Source organism: Phaenicophaeus curvirostris, chromosome 23 (genome assembly GCF_032191515.1).
Source record: "Phaenicophaeus curvirostris isolate KB17595 chromosome 23, BPBGC_Pcur_1.0, whole genome shotgun sequence".
In the NCBI taxonomy this organism is placed as follows: Eukaryota; Metazoa; Chordata; class Aves; order Cuculiformes; family Cuculidae; genus Phaenicophaeus; species Phaenicophaeus curvirostris.
The window spans coordinates 3,422,106-3,446,245 of NC_091414.1; the positions used below are offsets into that span (position 1 = coordinate 3,422,106).

General features: G+C 59.9%; 1 protein-coding gene across 1 annotated transcript; it reads left to right on the forward strand.

The window, feature by feature from the left end:
* Positions 1-1,758: 1,758 nt before the first annotated feature.
* On the forward strand, positions 1,759-24,098 carry ASAP3 (ArfGAP with SH3 domain, ankyrin repeat and PH domain 3). Its single transcript, XM_069875336.1, is given in 27 exon segments — positions 1,759-1,881; positions 7,100-7,172; positions 7,503-7,648; positions 10,101-10,175; positions 10,437-10,486; positions 10,701-10,743; positions 10,746-10,826; positions 12,641-12,726; positions 13,513-13,588; positions 13,723-13,809; positions 14,062-14,171; positions 15,010-15,079; positions 15,677-15,764; positions 16,186-16,234; positions 16,347-16,534; positions 17,121-17,254; positions 17,735-17,829; positions 18,156-18,336; positions 18,926-19,011; positions 19,136-19,251; positions 19,345-19,412; positions 19,537-19,644; positions 19,739-19,982; positions 21,356-21,623; positions 22,491-22,638; positions 22,795-22,917; positions 23,168-24,098. Coding segments are annotated over 27 exon segments (2,991 nt in total). The 3' UTR covers positions 23,243-24,098.
* Positions 24,099-24,140: the final 42 nt, after the last annotated feature.

Consider the following 24,140-nt stretch of genomic DNA (forward strand, 5'->3'; position numbering starts at 1 on the left):
GTCCCCCCCGCAGTCCCCAGGCTGGCCAGGAGGTGGCAGGGCCACCTCGGCAAAGGGGCTGCAGGGGTGCAGGAGGAGATCCACCCAGGGTGGGTGATGGACCCCTGTCCCCTTTGCTGAGCTCAGTGACGCTCAGGTGGCTGGAATGGGGTGGGACGGGGTGGGATGTGGGGCTAGGATGGGGTGGGATGGGATGTGGGGCTGGGATGAGCTGGGATTGGGGGTGTGGAATGAGGGGTCTGGGATGGGATGACATGTGGAGCTGGGATGGGGTGAGATTGGAGGTGCTGGGATGGGATTGGGGGCTGGGATGGGGTGCAATGGGGCAGCTGGGATGGGGTGGGATGTGCGGGGTGGGATGGAGTGGAATCGGCCTGGGCTGGGATGTGGGTCTGGAATGGGGTGGGATGTGTGGGGTGGGATGTGGGGCTGAGATGGGGTGGGATTGGGGGGGCTGGGGTGGAATTGGGGGCTGAGATGGAGTGGGATTGGGGGACTGGGGTGGAATTGGGGGCTGGGATAGGGTAGGATTGAGGGACTGGGGTGGAATTAGGGGCTGAGATGGGGTGGGATTGGGGGGGCTGGGGTGGAATTGGGGGCTAGGATGGGGTGCGATTGGGGGGCTGGGATGGGGTGGGATGTGGTAGGATGGGATGGGGTGTGATGAGGGGGCTGGGGTGGAGTGGGATCTAGGGCTGGGATGGGGTGGGATGTGTGGGGTGGGATGTGGGGCTGGGATGGGGTGGGATGTATGGGGTGGGATGAGCTGGGGTGGGCTTGGGGGGGCTGGGATCATGGGGTGCTGGTTGGGCTGTGCTGGGGTGGGATGGGGTGGGACCGGGGGGTTTGGGATGGGGTGGGATGGGATGAGGTGGGGGAGCTGGGATGGTGTGGGATGAGCTGGGGTGGGATTGAGGGGGGCTGGGATCATGGAGTGCTGGCTGGGCTGTGCTGGGTTGGGCTGGGATGGGATGGAGTGGGATGAGCTGGGGTGGGATTGGGGGGGGCTGGGATCATGGGGTGCTGGCTGTGCTGTGCTGGAGTGGGATGGGGTGGGATGAGGTGGGGTGGGATGGGGTGGGGTGGGACTGGGGGGTCTGGGATGGGGTGGGATTGGGGGGGCTGGGGTGGAATTGGGGGCTGAGATGGAGTGGGATTGGGGGAGCTGGGATCATGGGGTGCTGGCTGGGCTGTGCTGGGGTGGGATGGGGTGGGACTGGGGAGTCTGGGATGGGGGGGGATGGGATGAGGTGGGGGAGCTGGTATGGGGTGGGATGAGCTGGGGTGGGATCATGGGGTGCTGGCTGGGCTGTGCTGGGGTGGGATGGGGTGGGATCATGGGGTGCTGGCGAGGCTGGGATGGGGTGGGATGGGGTGGGACTGGGGGGTCTGGGATGGGGTGGGATGGGGTGTGATGGGGTGGGATGGGATGGGATGAGGTAGGGGAGCTGGTATGGGGTGGGATGAGCTGGGGTGGGATGAGCTGGGATGGGATCACGGGGTGCTGGCTGGGGTGGGATGGGATGGGATGGGATGGGGTGGGGTGGGATGAGGTGGGATGGGATGAGGGGGGGATGGGATGGGGGGGGCTGTGGGGGGGTCCGGCCGGGCTGTGCTGCTGGGGGCACGGTCTCGCTTCTCCTTTAAAGCAGCTGCGGGCGGAGCCGCGCACGTCACGGCTGGGAGGGCGAGAGCCGCCCGGTGCGCGGCTTTGGGGCGCTGAGCCGGGGCTCCCCGGGACCCGAGCTGCCCCCAACCATGCCCGAGCAGCTCAGCGTGGCCGAATTCCTGGCTGTGACCGGCGAGGAGCTCAGCTGCCCCCCGGCCGCCGCCGCCGCCAAGATGCACAAGTGCCGGGGGGCGGTGGGGGCGCTGGAGGAGGTGAGAGCGGCTCGGGATGGAGGGGATGGGGATGGGGACCCCCCCTGCACCCCGGGATGCTGCCCCAGGGCACCCCCCTGCCTTGGGTTTCTTTTTATTGGGGTCCCCCCGCTTCTTTCCGAGCCCCCCGAGCTCGGTGGTTACCCCTAGTGGGTGTTTTGCACCGTGTGCATCCTCCAGCGTGTGCTTTTTGGGAGGCCAAGCCTGCAGAAGTAGGGAAAAATCTCCTTTGAAGTCTGCTTTAAAGGGTTTGTCTCCAGGTCGAGGTGCTGCTTGGGACAGGGGCACCCCCTCCCTGGGCTGAGGCATCCCCCTGCAGCACCAGGGCATCCCCCCCAAGGCTGGAGCATCCCCCTTGAGCACCAGGACAACCCTCCCCCGAGGTTGGAACATCCCTCTCAAGGTTGGAGCATCCCCTTCCAGCACCACAACATCCCCCCCCGAGGCTGGAGCATCCCCCTCCAGCAGTAGGGCATCCCCCCCAAGGTTGGACCATCCCCTTCCAGCACCAGGGCATGGCCCCCAAGGTTGGAGCATCCCCCCCAAGGTTGGAGCATCCCCTTTGAGTACCAGGACATCCCCCTCCAAGGCTGGAGCATCACCCTCCAGCACCAGGGCATCTGCCTCCAAGGCTGGAGCATCCCCCAAGGCAGCCCTCCAGGGTTGGATCATGCCCCTCAGGACCAGGACATCACCCCCCCAGGACCAAGACATCCCCTGGGGCCCAGCAGAGCTTTGCTCCCCCTACTCCAACCACTATCGAGTTCCTACCCTGCATCCAGCCCTGATGTGGTGTCCCTGGGAGGGTTCCCCCTGTGATTAAAGCCACAGGGCAGTATTTTTAGCCTGCACCCCCACCCCTCACCCCCAAATTCCTGGCAGCGATTGTGGGAAGGGCGGAGGTGGCGGGGGTGCCTTGGTCCCCCTTCTCCCGCCTGGAATAAAGGCGGTTTCCAGCTGGTCCCGTGGCTTTTGCCAACTCCTCTTAGCGAAGGAATGGCTTTGAAGGAGAGCCAGGGCTGGCGGGGCGCGGGGGGCCCCAGGTGCCGGGGCTGCTGGGATCCCTGGAGGCAGCAGGATGGGGCTTCTGGGGCTGGGAATCTGGGGACCCTCTGTGGAGCATCCCCATCCCTGTCACCATGCGCTGGGTGCCGTGGATCTTCTCGAGGCAGCTCCAGCCGGGAGGGAAGCAGCAGGAATTTCGTTTGGCTGCTTGGAGAGGCTGTGATGAAGGGGGACGGGGATGGGGAGAGGAGAGGAGTCTCCCAGGGTCTCTGCAGGGGTTGCTTTGTGATGCTCCAGGAGCGTGGATGAGAGCTGAAGTCGTGACCCGCATCGTGTGTGCGATGGGGGACATGGGGCTGAGCATCCCCAGCTCCCACTGCAGGCTGTGAGGAACACTTGTAGGGGCTAATTCTATGATTCTATGATTTTATGATTCTATGATTTTATGATTCTATCCCCGTGCTCCAGTGCCAGGGGAAGAGGGAAACCCAACTGAACAATCCCCAGCTTCTCTGCCCCCTGAGCCCTGATGGGGTGTCAGGAAATTAAACAGTGGTGGCTTTGGGGAGGGTTGGGGACTGGGAGAGACTCTGACCAAGCAGAGCCTTGGTCTTCCCTGTCACCATTCCAGATCCCAACTGGTGGCTTGGTGAGCAGGAGGGAGCGAGGGTTCCTGGTCTTGCTGCAGTGGCTGCCGGGTGGGAAGTGGTGGCTGCGTCCCCCCAGGTCCCCAAGACAGGGCATGGCCACATGCATCCATCTGGGAACTGGGCCTGAATCAGGGGGGCAAGACCAAGGTACTGGTGTTGCCGGAGCTGCTCCGTGCCTCAGTTTCCCTCCTGGGATTAAAGGGGGTTCTCCCCTCCCAGGGTGCTCGCGTGCCTTCAGGGTCCTTGGAGTTGCTGCAGAGACAGAACCCAAAGTCTCCGGAGTGGGCTGGAAAGTCGGATCCAGCCATTGGTAGTTGGGGCTGGGTGCTGCATCCATAGAATCATAGAATCACCAGGTTGGACAGGATCCACCGGATCATTGAGTCCAACCATTCCCATCAATCACTAACCCATGTCCCTCAGCACCTCATCCACCCGTCCCTTAAACCCCTCCAGGGAAGGGGACTCAACCCCCTCCCTGGGCAGCCTCTGCCACTGCCCAGTGACCCTTTCCCTGAAATATTTTTCCTGCTGTCCAGCCTGACCCTCCCCTGGTGGAGCTTGAGGCCATTCCCTCTCGTCCTGTCCCCTGTCCCTTGGGAGAAGAGCCCAGCTCCCTCCTCTCCACAACCTCCTTTCAGGGAGTTGGAGAGAGCAATGAGGTCTCCCCTCAGCCTCCTCTTCTCCAGGCTAAACACCCCCAGCTCTCTCAGCCGCTCCTCTTGTTCTCCAGCCCCTTCCCCAGCTTCCTTGCTCTTCTCTGGACTCGCTCCAGAGCCTCAACATCCTTCTTGTGGTGAGGATGTCACAAGCGGCTGGGGCACCTCTGGGCCAGGACAGGGTGACATGGCAGAGGCCACCTGTGTGTTCGGGCTCCCGGCTCACCCTGTCACTGTGTAACTAGTGCCCCATCCCTGCTCCACGCCGCCCTTTGCACCGGGGGCCGCGCTGCGTCCTGCTGCCAGCCTGGTCCTTGGCACCCGCAGCGGCTCCTTCGCTGGGCGGCACGAGCCGGCGGCGGCGGGGGGAGGCAGAAGAATGGTCCCCATTGAGCATCCTCGGGGGTGGCAGTGGCAGCACAGGGTCCCCGGGTGGATGTGGTGCAGGTGTGGATCCATCCCTTCCTCCATCCCTGTGGAGAATCCTTCTACTCCCGTCCCCGCTGTGCTGGTTCCTCAGTTTCTCCTGATCTGGAGCCCTCATCCCCGAGTTGGGCGCTGTGGGGGCTCAAAATGTTGTCCCCATGCAGCCAAGGACTCTGTCCCCTGCCTCGGACATCAGCAGGAGGTGTCCCTGCCCATAGGGGTTGGAATTGGATGATCTTTAGTGTCCCTTCCAACCCAAACTGTTCTTCCCCTGCTTGCATGGTGCCTTGAGGCATCCAGAGCATCTCATGCTGCCTCAGTTTCCCCTTCCCAAGGCTATGCCATGTTGGTAAGCCTGGAGCATCCAGGCATCCCTGGTGAGCAGGGGATGCCTCTGTCCCTCCCCGCACTCCAGAGAGCCTGGGGCACATGGATTTGGTGCAGAGAGCGGGTGTGGGAGGCTATGGAGCACCTCAACACCCTCCCCTACTGTCGATGCCTTGCGAAACCCCTTTGGAACAGGGGGTTTGGCTCCTTCCTCAGCTCCAGTCCCCTTCCAGCCGGCTCATCCCAGCCAAAGCTCGTCCGCAGCATCCTGTCCAACGAGGGCCTCGGAGAGCGGCGCCGGAGCCAGGCTGACCCCGTTGTCAGGAAATCGGCCTTGACATCAGCCCGAAAACCTTCGCGAGAGCTCCAGCTCCAGCGAGTGAGAGAGAGAGCGAGCGCCTCTTTATTGTAATTCCTCCGCGGTTTCATCCCTGCCCTTCTTGCTGTTCACGCCCTCTAAATATTTCCAGCCTGTTATCATCCCTCTGGTACCTGCAGCCAAGGCGCCTTTAACCCTTTCCTGATGGCTGGGGATGGATTGTGTTCGGCTGCGATGCTCTGCGGGCGTTGGGTTGGCGATGGGTTATAGAATCATAGAATCACCAGGTTGGAAGAGACCCACTGGATCATCGAGTCCAACCATTCCCATCAATCACTAACCCATGTCCCTCAGCACCTCGTCCACCCGTCCCTTAAACCCCTCCAGGGAAGGGGACTCAACCCCCTTTGCAGCCTCTGACAGTGCCCAATGACCCTTTCCATGAAATATTTTTTTCCTAATGTCCAGCCTGAACCTCCCCTGGTAGAGCTTGAGGCCATTCCCTCTCGTCCTGTCCCCTGTCCCTTGGGAGAAGAGCCCAGCTCCCTCCTCTCCACAACCTCCTTTCAGGGAGTTGCAGAGAGCAATGAGGTCTCCCCTCAGCCTCCTCTTCTCCAGGCTAAACACCCCCAGCTCTCTCAGCCGCTCCTCTTGTTCTCCAGCCCCTTCCCCAGCTTCGTTGCTCTTCTCTGGACTCGCTCCAGAGCCTCAACATCCTTCTTGTGGTGAGGGACCCAGAACTGACCCCAGGATTTGAGGAGCGGTCTCCCCAGTGCCGAGTCCAGAGGGAGAAGAACCTCCCTGGCCCTGCTGGCCACGCCGTTTCTGATCCAAGCCAAGATGCCATTGGCCTTCTTGGCCACCTAGGCCCCTGCTGGCTCACGTTCCGTCACTGTCAACCAACACCCCCAGGTCCTTCTCCTCCAGGCAGTTTCCAGCCAGACTTCTCCTAGTCTGGAGCTGCTCAGGGTTGATGTTGGGTTGGTGATGTGTTGGTGTTGGGTTGAGGCTGAGTTTGCCCTGATGCTCACTGGGGGTAAGTGGGGGCTGCCTGAGTAGGGAGGGATGGAGTAGGGATTTGAGAACCAAGATGGGGATGGGGACCGCTCTGACTGAGCGGATGTGGCCGCTGGGAGCTTCAGGAGGAGCAGGGTGCTGGGGAGATGCAGGCTTTGTGTTGGGGCTGTAGGTGGTCCGTGCTGCTGGGGCCACAGCCAAGACCCTGCCCGAGCCCGAGGGTTGTGGAAGGGTTGAGCCTAGTGTGGGATTCACCTGGTTTAGGTTTCTATCGAGCATCGGTGGGAGCTGGGTCTCATCTTTAGCTCCGCCGTGGATCCCTGCTGGGCGTTGTTGTGGTTCTCTCCCACCATGCTTGGCCCTGAGCTGTGGGAACGTGTGTTGGGATGATGGAGATGGGCTGTTGTATTGGTGCTAGGCGATGCTTTATCCCCTCCCTGGTTGAAACAGCCCATGCGAGAGCTAGGAAGGCGTTTTCCATGGTTGTTGGAAGCTGCTTGAATCCAAAGAGATGCTGGGCATGCTGGCCAGGCCTCTCACCCCATGCTACCCTCTTGCTCAAACCCACCTCTCTGAGGGCAGCCGAAGCGAAAGCCACGAGGACCACAGGCCTGGCAGGGGACCGGCTGGACACGGTGGCTCCGGCATCCCCGTGGTGGCTCCGGCTCCTCTCCCAGCCCCGCGAGCTTGGCTCTTGCCCCACACATCTGCATGGCAGAGCAACCCAGGGCCAGCTGGGCTGGGGCGGGGGGGAGCGGCGGCCGCGCTTGGCAAGGCTAACGAGCTCGGTTTGTTTTCTTTCTTTGCTTTCGCAGAGCTTGGACGGGGACCAAGCCGTACTCCAGAGGATCAGGAAATATGTGAAAGCCATTCACGTCTCCGGGCTCAGTGAGTTGTGCTTCGAGAGTTGATGGGCATCCCCGGGCCACCAGGCTGGTGGGGTTTGTGGCTGTCCCATCCTCCATCGACCTGTGGTCCATGGGGTTGGGGGGGCTCATCTTGGTGATGTGATGGGGTACCCAAAACTGGCCTAAAAAGGGATGTTGAAAACCTTGGAGAAGCCGCACGGCTGCTGTCCTGCAGCAGGATCGACCCAGCTTTGCTCTGGGATGAGGAGATGGATGATAGGTGGTGGTGGGACCTCGTGACGAGGCCACCTCCAAGGGATGCGGTGCTGCAGGGCCACCCCACGTCCCTCACCACTCTCTCTCCTCCCAGCCCACGTGGAGAATGAGGAGCAGTACAGTGAAGCCCTGGAGAACTTCGGCAACAACCACCTCTCCCAGAACAACCACGAGCTCTCCACCGGCTTCCTCAACCTGGCTGTCTTCACCCGCGAGGTCACCGCGCTCTTCAAGAACCTGGTGAGCAGCCCCGCGTTCCGTGAGCACGTTGCGAGGTCTCGGGGGGGAGGCTTTAACCACCCAGGGGGGATTGTGAGATTCACGTCGTCGTCTCCAGTGCAACCTCAGGCTCCTCTGTGCTCTTGCCAAGCTGGGGAAGAGCTCCAGGCTCCATCTGGATTTGGAAAACCCACCCAGCGCAGCCCCTCCTCCCAGTTTAGCTGCAACCCCAGCTCCCATCCTGGGCTGGAGGACACGCTCCTGGTGCTCCCAAGCCATCCGATACCCCCGTTAGTGGATTTACAGCTCATTCCCAGCTCCACCAGGGCTGCGAACGCTGGAACTCCGTGGCGGTTGGGGCTGTTATTTTTTTTTTTCTCTTTTCTTTCTTTCTTTCTGGGTTTTTTTTTTTTTTTTTTGCATCAATTACATCTCTGATCTCGCTTGCCAAGAAGTAAATCAAAGCCACGCCGAGCCGTGTAGTGGAGAAGCAGGCAGAGGCGGCTGCGAGCTGAGCCACCAGCACCTTCCCCACCACGGGAACATCTCCGGGGGAAAAGCCAATTCCCAGAGGGAGCTGGGTCCTTGCACACCCAGCAGCAAAGCCCTGAGGGTCCTGTGCCTCTGCCCCCCTCTCCTTGCTCAGGTCCCTTTTGATTCTCTCCCCCAAAGGGTGTTTTTAGCCCTGGCTTTGCTTAAGGAGATTTATTTCTGCTGCCCTTCCCCCAGCAAGAATTTTGGATTTTGGAGTATTCTTCTCCCAGTTCCCCCAGTCTGGGCCTCCCTGCTCCTCCTCGTCTTCCCTGCTGTCCCAGACCCCCGTGCGCCAGGGGGGATCGATGGGAAGAGAGGAATCGGAGTGGTTCTGAGGCGAGAGCCATGCCAATTCCCACTTCCCACCCCACGTGCTGCTGGCATGGGATCAGCAAGCAGGGTTACGTGCTGGGACCATCCACTGGATCCAAAAAAACTAGTTTTTTCCCCCCTCCGGAGTCTTCCTGGAGCTGTCAGAAAGGGGGGTGCCCCACCTCCTCCTCCTTGGTCAGAGCTGGGTTTCTCCTCGGGTGCTTCCAGGGACCAAAAGCCTCAGGAGAGGAGAAATCTGGACCTGCACCCCCCTCCACAGACTGTCACATCCCCCCATGAGACCCCTGCATCCCCACCAGGGACCCCTGCATCCCCCTCAAGGACTGTCACATCTCCCCCCAGGGACCCCTGTATCCCCCCCAGGGACCCCTGCATCCCCCCCACAGACCTTCACACCCCCCCCAGGGACCCTCAAACCTCCCCAAGGACCCCTATATCCCCCCTGGAGACCCCTGCATGGTGCTGGTGTTGGCCAACCCCAAACCTCAGGAAACAGGGACACCTTGAGAAGCCCCTTTGCCATCCCTGGTGGGGGCTTTTGACATCACGGGGCCGTGGAGGGGCTGGTGGCGTCGCCGGGTGCCGTGGGGGAACAGCTTTGGTTTTGGCAGTCGCGGCGCTGATGTGGTTTGTAGGAAAAGCCTCTCGTCAGACATCTTGCAGCCAGCTCCAACGAGCCCCAGCCTGCCCCATGCCTGCAGTTTCCAGCCTCTTTAACCCTTCACGGGGCAGCAATGGAGCTGGGGAGCTGGAAGGGGACTCAAAGTGCTGGGAAGGACCTAGAATCATAGAATCATAGAATCATAGAATCACCAGGTTGGAAAAGACCCACCAGATCATCAAGTCCAACCATTCCCATCAATCACTAACCCATGTCCCTCAGCACCTCGTCCACCCGTCCCTTAAACCCCTCCAGGGAAGGGGACTCAACCCCCTCCCTGGGCAGCCTCTGCCACTGCCCAATGACCCTTTCCATGAAATATTTTTTCCTAATGTCCAGCCTAAACTTCCCCTGGTGGAGCTTGAGGCCATTCCCTCTCGTCCTGTCCCCTGTCCCTTGGGAGAAGAGCCCAGCTCCCTCCTCTCCACAACCTCCTTTCAGGGAGTTGCAGAGAGCAATGAGGTCTCCCCTCAGCCTCCTCTTCTCCAGGCTAAACGCCCCCAGCTCTCTCAGCTGCTCCTCTTGTTCTCCAGCCCCTTCCCCAGCTTCGTTGCTCTTCTCTGGACTCGCTCCAGAGCCTCAACATCCTTCTTGTGGTGAGGGGCCCAGAACTGACCCCAGGATTCGAGGAGCGGTCTCCCCAGTGCCGAGTCCAGAGGGAGGAGAACCTCCCTGGACCTGCTGGCCACGCTGTTTCTGATCCAAGCCAAGATGCCATTGGCCTTCTTGGCCACCTGGACCCCAGCTGGCTCATGTTCAGTCGCTGTCAACCAACACCCCCAGGTCCTTCTCCTCCAGGCAGCTTTCCAGCCAGACTTCTCCTAGTCTGGAGCTGCTCAGGGTTGTTGTGCCCCAAGTGCAGGACCCAGCGTTTGACCTGGACCTCCAGTTCCCCAAGCTGCCCCGAAGGACCCCCTGTGCTAACCCCGTCTCTGCCCTTTGCAGGTGCAGAACCTCAACAACATTGTCTCCTTCCCCTTGGACAGCCTGCTGAAGGGACAGCTGAAGGACAGCCGCCTGGTGAGTCCCCTCTGGCACCTTCCACGAGGGTCCGAGGCTGCACGTCCCCCATTTGGGGACATTCTACAGACTTGTGGCCAGGAAGGAGCTGAATGGAGCTGGAAGGGCAGCTCTGAGGGCCAAGTGAGGAAGACCTAGAGGGACATTCCTTGTCCCCAAGGAGCAGGGAGGGCGCAGTAATACAGAGCAAAGCTGTTTTGGTGCCACCAGGTCCTTTCACCTTCCCTGATGCCTTCCGTCCCCTCTCTCCTTTTGCTGCAGGACTCCAAGAAGCAGATTGAAAAAGCCTGGAAGGATTACGAGGCCAAAGTGTAAGGAACCTGCTGCCTCTGCCCAAATCTGCCTAATCCTGCTCTGCACAAGGGTGATTTGTCCTGGGGTTGCGGCCGGGCACCACTTGATGCCAGTTGGCCACTGGGAGGGTCCAGCATTTTCCAGCAAAGGGGGTGGAGATGTTTCTCCTGCTCCCATCCCCACTGTAACCCATCCCATGGGATGTCCCCGACCCACTGTTCTGTCCCACAGGGCGAAGATGGAGAAGGAGAGGGAGCGAGCCCGCTTGGCAGGGTTATCCAGGCTGAGCCGTCGGCGGTGGAGGTGGCTGAGGACCTGCAGAAGGAGCGGCGCCTCTTCCAGCTCCACATGTGTGAGGTAAGAGGCTCTGCTGGGGACGACGGGGACTGTTGGGTCCCATAAACCTCTTGAGAGTGACACAGAGCAGGGGACAGACTCCACCAGGCTCTTCTGGGGTCTCCCACGTCCTTGAGGGCCAGGCAGCCGTGTCAGAGCCTGGTGCTGACCCGTAACCCCCCGACAGAGGGCTGGGAGCGTGGAGGGGAGGCTGCAGTGGGGCTGGACGCAGAGCTGAGGAGCTGAGACCCAGGGCTGTGGAGCTGGGACCCGGCCAGATGAGTCACCGCGTTGAATAGCAGCACTGTGAAATAAATAACAGCACATGGAAACGCGGGAGCTGCAGCTCGGCTGAGGAGGGGCAACCCCGCGCAGAGCGGCTGCGTGCGAGCGAGCGCACGTGCGTGGTGTGTGCCGGCGGGCACGGGAGCTGCTGCTTTCCCAGGGTGCTTGGATCATGGAATCATGGAATGGTTTGGGTTGGAAAGGACCTCAAAACCCACCCGGTTCCACCCCTGCCATGGGCAGGGGCACCTCCCGCTGGATCAGGGGCTCCAAGCCCCATCTAACCTGGCCTTGAACCCCTCCAGGGATGGAACAACCTGTTCTAGGACCTCCCCACCTTCATGGTGAAGAATTTCTTCCTAATATCTAACCTAAGTCTTCCCCCTTCCAATGTAAAGCCATTCCCCCTTGTCCTGTCACTCCATACCCTTGTCAAGAGCCCCTCCCCGGCTTTCCTGGAGCCCCTTTCAGCACTGGAAGCTGCTCTAAGGTCTCCCCGCAGCCTTCTCTTCCCCAGGCTGAACATCCCCAACTCTCTCAGCCTCTCTTCATAGCAGAGATGCTCCAGCCCTCAGATCATCTCCTCTGGACCCCTTCCAACAGTTCCATATCCTTCTTAAGCTGATGATTCCACAACACAGGACTCCAGTTCCTTTCCCTGCCACCACCACCCTGCATCAGCCACTCATGGTCTTCTCCAGCTGGGACTTCGCTTAGGGGATCCAGCCAATGCCAGGCACCCTGGGGCTGTGGGTTAGGTGCCACGTTGGTTTTGCATCTCCAACATGAAGGGAGCAATTCAACCACCTTTCCCAGCCCAGGTGACCTCCCTCTGCGCCCTAGGAGGCTCCATCCCAGGAGCTCTGTCCTGCTATGGTGCTTCCCCACCATGAAAAGCTCAGGGCTGCCTTCCCCTCCCCTCACCTCCTGCTCAAACCCATCCTCCAGCAGCTGCACCGGCCTGGGGAGGAGCTCACAGCGGGGAAATCTCTCTCCCCTCCTTATTTTTCTCGGGGCGAGCAGGGCTCTGTGTATTTTCTGCCTGCAGCTGATGGATGGGTTTGATGTATAAAGCTGAAATTCCCCATCCCGTGGGACACCTCCGCGAGGACTGCAGACCTCCAGGGCTGTTGTGCCGCAGGCGCTCGCTGCTTGAAATCTGATTTTTTAGGAGCAAAAGGGTCACGTCTGAAGTGTTTAGGCTAGTTCTTTTTTCTTCCTTCTCAAGCCGCCTTGGCTTTTGGTTATTTATTAACTCCAGAAGTAATGAGCAGCAGGAGAAGCATGCTCAGCTGGAAACCCTGAGGGCTCGCCTTGGTCCTTGAACTTTGCAGGGCTTGGAGGGCTTCCAGAGCCAGGTTTTCTGAGGGTGGTCCCTAGCGAGCTGCCTTCAGATCCAACGTTGTGACTCGGCTTCTTGAGACTCAGCCAGCTCTCTAACCCTCCTCCCCGTGCTGGGAAGGGAGGAGGTTGCTCTTGCTCTTTCCTTTGGGATGGTTTCAGCTGCTCCTTGTCTCCATCACCTCACCAAGTGTCTTCTCCTCCTCCAGTACCTGCTGAAAGCCAGCGAGTCTCAGATGAAGCAAGGACCAGATTTCCTGCAGAGCCTCATCAAGTTTTTCCATGCTCAGCACAAGTAGGTTCTGCCTGGGTCGGAGTGTGGGGGGTCTCATCCTTGGTGTCAGTCGTCCACCCCGGGAGGTCCCATGAGGGTTTGAGGGCACCTTCTTCCATCCCAGCTCCATAAAGCTGTTGGCGAAGATGCTGGGCAGAGCCCGTCACTCTCCGGTTGCATCCAGAGACTTGGACTGTGCTTTGTTGGCTTGAGGAACTGCAAACGTGTCTGTAGGGGCTGGGGGAAGTGGGTTGGCTTGGGATATATCCGATGATTTGGTTTCTGGATGGATTTCCAGGGATGAGTTCAGCCCAGCGGTTCCACCGTTAGCCACGGGGCTTGTAACGAGGGTGTTTGGAGCGAGGATTAACACCCCCTCGCCTTTTCCGTTGCTCCACGAGGCTGGACTATCAGTGTGGGGGTGTCGTGTCATCTCTCCCAGCTCCTGAGTGGGGAAACTGAGGCAGGGAGGGGACGATCGTGTTGGCTAAGAGTGTGCCCTCAACTAAGGCTCCGACCCAGCGGCCCCCAGGCCTCTATCAGGGCTAGTGCTTGGTGAGATGAGCTTGAATTGAACAAGAGGCCAATCCTGCATCCAAAACACCCCAAAGAGTTGGGGTAGCCAGACCCCATGGGCTGGGCTTGGCCTTTGGTGGGGTCTCTGTGGGTCCCAGTAGCAAAGCAACCAGAAAACAGCTCCACGGGAGGATTTCTATGGTCTCCTGCCGTGTTTTCTCAAAAGAAACCCTCTTTTTTTTCTCTCCATCCTCCCCATCTGAATCTTAATCACATGAAATAAATGCCCAGTTTCTTCCAAGACGGCTGGAAGGCTGCCCAGAACCTCTATCCCTTCATTGAGAAGCTTGCCGTGTCCCTCCATGCGGTAAGTCCCCCAGCTGGCCATCCAGCATCGCTCAGCCGCGTCCCCAGAGATGTCACCCTCCCCGTGCCAGCCCCCCCCACCCCGAGAACGCCCGCGTTCAGCGCAGCGGTGAGGGCAGCTACCTCCCTTTCCAGCTCCACCAAGCGCAAGAGGAGGAGGTGAAGCAGCTCACGCAGACCCGCGATTCCCTCCGCAGCATCCTCCAGCTGGAGAGCAAGGAGGTGAGACCCTGGGATGGGCAGGGAAGGAGGGTGCTGGGTGCTTAAGAGGGGTGGGAGATGGGGAGCAGCAGAGAAGGAGAAGCTGGGGACCACAGGGGACCTGGTGGGAGCAGAGCAGGAGACCTGGGAGATGCTTGGAGGCTGGTATCCCCATGGACACTGCTCCCACTTAACGGATGAGGTCACTTGGGGACAGCAGCCACCTCTCACTTTGCTTTTTAAATGCTTTCCCGCAACCCCCGGTGAGCTCAGGAGAACCTGAGCAGGAAGAACTCTGGCAGCGGCTACAGCATCCACCAGCATCAAGGGAACAAGCAGTATGGGACGGAGAAGTCGGGATTTCTGTACAAGAAGAGCGACGGGTAGGATGGGTGGCTCCATCACGGGGTTGCTGTGGACTGGGAGAACACCAACCTCATGGGAGGCCCCAGAGCTGGGACATCCCGAGGTGGAACTGGGATGTTAGGTCTTCTCAGGTGCAGTCGGTCCCATCTGGTCTTAGGCATCTGTTAATGCTCGGAGAAGGGGATTTTCCCCCAGGCTGGAGGAGACCTGAGAGCTGGTGGTGAGGGGTTGGTGGTTCTCCAACTGCAGCTTGGAAAGGAGGAGGTTTGGGGGTGGTGCAGGGGGCCTTCGCTGTTATAGTTTGGTGTCATCACCCCATGTATTTTGTGAAGGCCACCAGCAAGCTCTGACACCTGGGATGCTTCTCCTGGGATGCTTTCCTGGCTGGGCACAGTGGCTGGTGCTGTGTGGATGTTGTGTCTTTGGATGTGGGTCTCCAGGAACCAAGTCCTGGAGCTGTGTGGCTGATGGGAGAAGGAGGAATTCATTGTTTCTTGTCCATGGATGGAGAAAGAATCCTGATGGGATTATTTAGGCTGAGAAATAAGACCTTTAGAGCCCCGAAGAGAAAGTCTTCACCTTCTCGGTAGACCTCTGGGTGATGGGCACCAGGTTTTAAGCAGGTGGTGATGTGCTTTGCTGAACTGGGGCTAGTGGTTCTGTGATGCTGTTGACCAGAATGGCCCATGGGCAGCCTGCTCAGTGGGATGTTTTGTGGTCTGTGAGCTGCAGGAAGCACAACCCCACGTCCAGAAAGCTGTTAGGCCTCTGCCAAGGGCTGCCAGGGATGGTCTGGGAGGTGGGTGTACGTGGGTGATCAGGGCTATGCAACCTGTCCCCATTCCTCCTCTTCAGGATACGCAAAGTCTGGCAGAAAAGGAAGTGTGGTGTGAAGTACGGCTGTCTGACCATCTCCCACAGCACGGTGAGGAGGAGGCAGGCTTTGAATCATAGAATCACCAGGTTGGAGAAGACCCTCTGGATCATCGAGCCCAACTGTTCCCATCAATCACTAACCCATGTCCTTCAGCACCTCGTCCACCCGTCCCTTAAACCCCTCCAGGGAAGGGGACTCAACCCCCTCCCTGGGCAGCCTCTGCCACTGCCCAATGACCCTTTCCGTGAAATAATTTTTCCTAATGTCCAGCCTGACCCTCCCCTGGTGGAGCTTGAGGCCATTCCCTCTCGTCCTGTCCCCTGTCCCTTGGGAGAAGAGCCCAGCTCCCTCCTCTCCACAACCTCCTTTCAGGGAGTTGCAGAGAGCAATGAGGTCTCCCCTCAGCCTCCTCTTCTCCAGGCTAAACACCCCCAGCTCTCTCAGATGCTCCTCTTGTTCTCCAGCCCCTTCCCCAGCTTCGTTGCTCTTCTCTGGACTCGCTCCAGAGCCTCAACATCCTTCTTGTGGTGAGGGCCCCAGAACTGACCCCAGGATTCGAGGAGTGGTCTCACCAGTGCACGCTTGGTTCTTCATGTCCCCCCCATTCCCAGTCCTTTAACCTGCCTCCATTCTCACACCTTGCAGATAAACCGTCCCCCCGTCAAGCTGAACCTCCTCACCTGCCAGGTGCGGCCCCACGCCGAGGAGAAGAAATGCTTCGACCTGGTAACGCGTGAGTGCCCGGAGCGGGATGCTGGGATGGGTGTGTTTGACCCAGAGATGGCAGAGCTGCAGATGGGAACCGTGTGTGGAGAAGAACATCCTGAGTGGGTTTTCCCAGAGGCCAACTGGCCTTCTGCCAGCCCTGCAACCACACCTGAGCACCCTTTACCCTCCTGATCTGGTTCTGGGCATCTCCCTTGCTGCCTTTGAGGAGGAAGGACCAACCTCTCCAAGGGGATCTTGCAAGCTTGAGACAGAAAGACGTTGCAACAGGGCTTGGGTGATGGAAGAGTGATGTACAATGATTTAATTTTAGTTAATAGTTAATAGTTTTAGTTAATAGTTTCAGTTAATAGTTTCACCTCCTCCCTGCTGACCTGGGCATCCTTGAACCCCCCCATACCTTCTCCTCCCTCTTTCTATCCCTGCAGACAACAGGACCTATCACTTCCAAGCAGAGGACGAGCAGGAATGCCTCGTGTAAGTGCCGCAGCCCATCCCTGCTCCTTGTGCTGCTGGATCCTGCTCTGCCTTCCCCATCCTCCTCCTCCTCCTCCTCCTCTTCCTGACTGGGGCTCCCCCCTGCCCACAGGTGGGTGTCGGTGCTGCAGAACAGCAAGGATGAAGCCCTGAGCAACGCCTTCAAGGGGGAACCCAACGGCAGCGGCGCAGCCATGGGCAGCGGGGCGGACAGCAGCGTGCAGGAGCTCACCAAGGTGGTCATCAGCGAGGTGAAGAACATGCCTGGAAACAAGCAGTGTTGTGACTGCGGGGCACCAGGTAGGGTGGGGCTTCGTGTGTTGGGTACCAGGGAAGGTTTCAGCATCCCATGGGGTTGGGTGGGGATGCTGAGCTCACACTAGGTGTGGGTTGGGTACCAGGGTGGGTTGCAGCATCCCATGGGGTTGGGTGGTGATGCTGAGCTCACAGCAGGTGTGGGTTGGGTACCAGGGTGGGTTGCAGCATCCCATGGGGTTGGGTGGGGATGCTGAGCTCACACTAGGTGTGGGTTGGGTACCAGGGTGGGTTGCAGCATCCCATGGGGTTGGGTGGTGATGCTGAGCCCACAGCAGGTGTGGGTTGGGTACCAGGGTGGGTTGCAGCATGCCATGGGTTGGGTGGTGATGCTGAGCTCACAGCAGGTGTGGGTTGGGTACCAGGGTGAGTTGCAGCATCCCATGGGGTTGGGTGGTGATGCTGAGCCCACAGCAGGTGTGGGTTGGGTACCAGGGTGAGTTGCAGCATCCCATGGGGTTGGGTGGTGATGCTGAGCTCACAGCAGGTGTGGGTTGGGTACCAGGGAGGGTTGCAGCATCCCATGGGGTTGGGTGGTGATGCTGAGCCCTGTGCTGCCCCCCTCCAACAGATCCCACTTGGCTCTCCACCAACCTGGGTATCCTGACATGCATCGAGTGCTCTGGCATCCATCGGGAGCTGGGCGTGCACTACTCCCGCATCCAGTCCCTCACCCTGGATGTCCTCAGCACCTCCGAGCTCCTGGTAAGCTGCTCCCCAAGCCTGGAGGTCTCAGGGCCACTGGGAATCACCCTCTGCAGCTCCCAAATCTCCTGGGATGCTGAGTTCATCCCTCCTTTTTCATCCTATCTGTGCCCAGTTTGCTTCAGCGCTCGCAAACGTGCCTCAGTTTCCCCTGTGGTGTTTTGCAACCCCCAGCACGGTGGTCTGGGCAAGCAGGGGGGTGGGATTTGCAAAGTCTCTTACTAAGGAGGATGCTGGCAGCCCCCTCTTAAAATAAATTGCCCCTGCCACAAAAGAGCATCTTCCCCGGAGCAGATGCTGCTCTGGGGAAGTCCTGAGTGGATCCAGTGGATGAGCAACCTGCTCTGGATGACCTTCATGGTCCCTTCCAGCCCAAACCATTCCATGATTCCTTCCCTCTGCCTCGGGATGGGGATCAGGCTGGGGCAGGGTGGGGGCAGCCAGGAGGATTCATCTCCTCTCGTCCCTCTCTGGACGTAGCTGGCCGTCAGCGTCGGGAACGCTCGCTTTAACGAGATCATGGAGGCCACGCTGCCCACGCAGGACAGCCCCAAGCCCTCGGCCGGCAGCGATATGTGAGTCAGCCACTGGCCAGGGAGCTCGGGGTGGGCTGGGAGGAGGAGGAGGAGGAAGGCTGGAGAAGGAGGTGTGCGTTGTGTGTGGTCCATCTTTGTCTCTGTGCTGCTGCCCATCAGCTTGGAGCCAGCCCAGGGTAGGAGAGGGGATGTTATGGTGTCATCACTTGGGTTCTGGGGGGGATCAGCACCTTTTTTGAGGTTTCCTCCTGATCCTGAGTTTTTGGGAGGAGGCAGGAGCCCAGGGCGCCACTGGCTGAGGTGGAGATGGGAGGGGATCTGGTCTCCATCCCTGTCCAAGCTGATGAACGCTGCACTTCACACAGGGCTGCCCGCAAGGAGTACATCATGGCCAAGTACATGGAGCGACGCTACGTGCAGAAAAGTGGCCGTGACGACCCCCACCGCCTCTGGGAAGCGATTCGTGCCCATGACCTCCTGGCCCTGCTCCAGGCCTTCGCCGAGGGCCACGATCTGACCAAGCCCCTGGCCAGCCCCGAGGGCCAGGTGAGTCCTGCGCTGCCACAGCCACCTCTAACAGTGTAACAGGATTTTCCCCCCTCGCTGAGAGCCCGTGATCAGGCTTTGCCTGGCCTTGAATGGAGATACGCTCTTGGGCACATGAGCATCTTCAGATCCAGCTCTCCCTTCCCCTTTGTCTTGAGGGAGATGAGCATCCTCGGGTCCAGCTCTCCTCTCTCCATCATCTCAGGGGAGATGAGCATCCTTGGATCCAGCTCTCCTCTCTCCTTCATCTCTGGGGAGACAAACATCCTCAGGTCCAGCTCTCCTCTCTCCTTCTTCTTTGGGGAGATGAGCATCCTTGGGTCCAGCTCTCCTCTCCCCATCATCTCAGGGGAGATGAGCATCCTCAGGTCCAGCTCTCCTCTCCCCTTCATCTCAGGGGAGAGGAGCATCCTTGGGACCAGCTCCCCTCTTCCCTCAATCTCCATGGAGATGAGCATCCTCAGGTCCAGCTCTCCCCTTCATCTTAGGGGAGATGAGCATCCTCGGGTCCAGCTCTCCTCTCCCCTTCGTCTTTGGAGAGATGAGCATCCTCAGATCCAGCTCTCCTCTCCCTTCCATCTCACGGCAGGACTCGGGTGAGCTGGCTCTGCACATGGCCGTGCGTCACGCTGATAGATCGTCCCTTCCCCTGGTGGACTTCATCATCCAGAATGGGTATGTCCCCAGCTGCCCCTGGTGTCCCTCCCCTGTTCCCCCACGAGAGGAGCATGGACAAGTGTGGGGGCCTGATGCTCGTGTGCTCTTGAGCCTTGAATTTCTTGCTGGTGGCCCCGCGCAGGGGAACGCTGGACCGGGTAACGCAGGACGGGAACACGGCTTTGCACTACAGCGCGCTCTACAACCAACCCAACTGCCTCAAGCTGCTCCTGAAGGGCAAAGCTGCCTTCACCACTGGTATGATGCTGGGAACGGGGAGGCTGGGGACTCTGCAGGGTGCGGAGCAGCGAGGCTGTAAGCTGGATGCGGCCCCTTTCATCCCTCATGCAGTGAACGCAGCAGGCGAGACGGCTTTGGACGTAGCGAGGAGGCTCAAGCACAGCGAGTGTGAGGAGCTGGTAGGTGGGATGGAGGGCTGGGGGAGATGCTCAGGCTGGGGAGAGGGGACAGAAGAGCTGGGTGGGGACTGCTGGGACCTGACCCCGCTCTGCTGAAGCCCCCTTGTCCTACCCCGTCCTGCAGCTGGAGCAGGCGCAGGCGGGGAAGCTCTCCCTGCAGATCCACGTGGACTATGACTGGGAGCCCCCCCAAGAGTTCCCCTACGACAGCGAGGATGAGCTGGAGGAGAAGGTAACCATGGGATGGGAGGGGGCTGGAGGGGTGCAGACCCTGGGGATGCTCTGGGGGCCGTGGGGCAGCTCTGGAGCTGGGTGTCTGTCCTCAGGTGAGCCCTCTCCAACGCTCCTTCAAGGGTACGTCGCCGCTGGCCACCAGCCCCCTGCCCGCCTGCCCCCAGACCCGCTGGAGCTGCATGGGGATGGACATCACCAACAAGACCTATGAGAGCATCCTGGTGCCCTCGCGCCCCACGCCCCGCCGGGCCCACAGCGAGGAGATCCCACCGCCACTGCCCCTCAAAAACCCAACACGGGGTGGCTCCCGCTCCAAATCCGGCCACAGCCCCACCGGTGAGTTGGGGCAGGGGGATCACCCATGGTGAGCGAGTCTCTCTATCCAGATGTAGATTCATAGGATCGTTTAGGTTGGAAAAGACCTTTAAGATCATTGAGTCTAACTGTAAACCAAACATGTCCCTAAGCATCACATCTCCAAAGCTTTTAAATCCCTCCAGGGATGGTGACTCCACTACTTCCCTGGGCAGCCTCTGCCAGGGCTTGACAACCCTTTCTGTGAAGAAATTTTCCCTAATACCCAGTTTAAACCTCCCCTGCTGCAGCTTGAGGCCAATTCCTCTCATCTTGTTAGTTGGGAGAAGAGCCCAGCACCCACCTCACCACAACCTCCTTTCTGGGAGCTGCAGAGAGCGATGAGCTCTCCCCTCAGCCTCCTCTTCTCCAGGCTAAACAGCCCCAGGGCCCTCAGCTGCTCCCAGATCTCCTGTTCTCCAGCCCCTTCCCCAGCTCCGTTCCCTTCTCCGGACATGCTCCAGCCCCTCGATGTCCTTCTTGGAGTGAGGGGCCCAAAACTGAACCCAGGATTCAAGGTGCAGCCTCACCAGTGCTGGCTCCAGGGGGACAATCCCTGCCCTGCTCCTGCTGGCCACCCCGTGGCTGATCCAAGCCAGGATGCTGTTGGCCTTCTTGGCCACCCGAGCACACTCCTGGCTCATGTTCAGCTGCTGCCGACCAGCACCTCCAGGTCCTTTTCCACCGCGCAGCTTTCCAGCCGCTCTTCCCCAAGCCTGGGGTTCTTGTGCTCCAAGTGCAGGACCTGGTACTGAGCCTTGTTGACTCCCATCCCGTTGGCCTTGGCCCATCGATCCAGCCTGGCCAGGTCCCTCTTTAGAACTTTCCTGCTCTCCAGCAGATCCACACTCCCACCCAGTTTGGTGTCATCTGCAAACTGAGGGAGCACTTGATCCCATCATCCAGGTCATGGATATGAAACAGAGCTGGCCCCAACACTGAGCCCTGCGGACACCACGTGCTCCAAATGAATCATAGAATCACCAGTTTGGAAAAGATCCACTGGATCATCGAGTCCAACCATTCCCATCAATCACTAACCCATGTCCCTCAGCACCTCGTCCACCCATCCCTTAAACCCCTCCAGGGAAGGGGACTCAACCCCCTCCCTGGGCAGCCTCTGCCAGTGCCCAATCACCCTTTCTGTGAAAAATCTTTTCTTAATGGAAATGGATTTAACTCCATTCCTCATGGCTCTGGCCACCCAGCCAGTTTTTTAGGCATCAAGGTGTACATCCATCCATGCCACCAGCAACCAGTTTCTCCCAGAGGATGTGGTGGGAAACAGCATTCAAGGCTTTACTAGATCTAGGTACACATCAAGTTTATTGTCCCGTCGTGTGTCCTCCTCCCAGAGCGCCCCGAGCTCCCCCGGCAGGCGTCGGAGCCGCACTTCTTGGGGCTGGCAGAGACTCCGGTGCCACGCAGCCTCCCCTCTGCCAGCAGCACGGGGACCCTGGACGGCTCTGCTGGCCCCTCGGCCCCCGGCCCCCGCAGCCCCGCTGAGAGCCGGCGGGCAGCATACTGGGAGACCCGCTCGGAGACCGATGGCACGCGGCGGGGGCCGGAGCTGAGCCCCCCAGCCAGCAGCGCGGCCCCCGACATCCCCCCTGTGAAGTTCAGGTAGGAACCCCCCATCCTGGGTATGGGGTTGGTATGGCAGGTTGGCTTCAACCCCTGCTGGGTCCCTCCCGGTCGTGGACATAGAATCATAGAATCACCAGGTTGGAAAAGACCCATCGGATCATCGAGTCCAACCATTCCCATCAATCACTAACCCATGACCCTCAGCACCTCGTCCACCCGTCCCTTAAACCCCTCCAGGGAAGGGGACTCAACCCCCTCCCTGGGCAGCCTCTGCCACTGCCCAATGACCCTTTCTGTGAAATATTTTTTCCTAATGTCCAGCCTGACCCTCCCCTGGTGGAGCTTGAGGCCATTCCCTCTCGTCCTGTCCCCTGTCCCTTGGGAGAAGAGCCCAGCTCCCTCCTCTCCACAACCTCCTTTCAGGGAGTTGGAGAGAGCAATGAGGTCTCCCCTCAGCCTCCTCTTCTCCAGGCTAAACACCCCTAGGTCCCTCAGCTGCTCCTCATAACCCTCATCCTCCAGCCCCTTCCCCACCTGGTTCCTTCCCACGACCTGGAGTCCTGGAGGGAGTTGATGCTGACCTTGGAGAGCAGGAGGGGACCAGGACAGCTGTGAGGGTGCTGGGTTGTTCCTAGTGATGTTGAATATTTGGGGGGGTGACACCAAGACCCTCCTGCATGTTATTGGTTCCTCTTTTTCGGAAGCTGTGGTGGGACGGGCTCACCCGAGGGGGGATGGGCGTGTGGCACCTATAAAGTCCCTTCTCCATCAGCATCAACAGGCTCTGGGGGGGATCCTGGTCCCACTGGGGAGCCTGGACCCCACCGAGACCCACTGGGGAAGGGGGGATGGGGACGAAGACCCTAGCAGAGGGTGGTGATGCTGTGCCCCCCATCCCTGCAGCTCGGAGAGCACCCGCTCGTACCGGCGCATCAGCGGCGTGGTGGGCAAAGCCGGGTCGGCTGCCGCGTCCCCCCAGAGCCCTGGTGGCCCCGAGGACCCCGCGCCGAGCAAGGTGCCCCCCGTGCCCATGCCCAGGAGATTTGCTCCGGTAGGTGCCGTGATTTGAGGGGGCTCTCAGGACATGGGGAACCCGCATCCCCAAAGATCCCACCTCCCCGTAGCCTGGGGTGGCAGATGGAGGGTTCAAGGGGGTCACAGCCTTGGGGAGGGGTCTTGTCACCCTCTCGCCCCCCCGACTTTGCAGGCCAAGGGGAGGCAGAAGCGGGTGCGAGCGGTGGCCGACTGCAAGGGGGACAAAGCGCGGGAGCTGACCTTCTCCAAGGGAGAGGTGATCGTGGTGACGCGGGAGGAGGACGAGCAGAGCTGGGTGAGTGCTGGTGGGGCACGGATGGATGCTGGGGTCCCGACCCTGGTTCCTCTCCCCAACATTTCTCTAATGGAGGAGACTGAGTGTTCATGGGGGATGTCTGCCCCTGCCCCATCTGTGCATGGAAGGAGGTCTAGGGGGGGCCCTTATCCCTCAGAATCTCTTGGGGAATGGAGATATCAGCCCCAGAGCTCCTCCCTGACCTGAGATGGGGTTCCCACACCCCTGACACCCCTTCTTTCACCCCCAGGTTGGCTTCATTGAGGGTGATGGCTCCCGCACCGGTGTCTTCCCAGCCAGCTTTGTCCACCTCTTGCAAGACTGACTGGGTCGTGGTGGCCCCTTTTGTCCCCCTTCCCTTGGCTGGGACCTGCAGCACCTCCCCACCGGCTGGAGAGGGCTTGGGCCCAGTCCATGGCACTTGGCAAAGCTGGACCACAAGGAACACGTGCCCAGGACGCTGACATGGAACCATTCAACCCAGCTGGACGCTCACTGCCCTCTTGGAGGGCTTTGGAGACCCCCCCAGCTGGGAAAACCGTCCATGGACGGTGGCTGCAGGGAGCTGAAGGGCTGAGAATGGATGAGCTCGCTACAGCGGTGGCCTGAGATTCTTCATGGTCCCTGTTCCCGCTGCTCCTCCATCCCATTTTCTCCCCATCTCCAAGGCCGTGGGGACAAGGAGGAGCCTGGTTGGTGCCCCCCACCCTCTTCTGCCACGGGACCACAGACCCCCCTGTCCAGCCTGGAGGGAGCAGGGATGAGGAGCAGCCGTGTCCCCTTTCCTCTACCCCAACTGTGAAGCACTTGGGCTGGACAGGGAGGAGGAAGGGGCTTTTAGGGACCTCCTCTGGGGGGGCTGGAGGGTCTCTATCCCTGTCCTGCCCCCACCAACCCCATGCTCTGGGGCTGCCTGGGCTGGTGGGGCTTGGGGATGCTTCAAAGCCTCCACAAAACTGGGAAGGAAATCCCTTTCCCTAACTTAGGGGCATTGTCCCTCGCCTGAGGCGGGTGCTGGATCACCGCCCCAGCCCTGGGGCTTCTCCTGGGAGGGGAATTTTGCAGCTTTTTCTGGGACCAACGTCTCCCCATGCTGGCATCCCTTAGGAGCCCCCTGCCCCCAACCCCCCCATTGACCCTCTCATCTTTCTCGTTTGTGACTCAAACGTTTCATCTCAAAAACCAGCCTTTTTTAATTGTTTTGTTTTTAAGTGTTTTCTGTC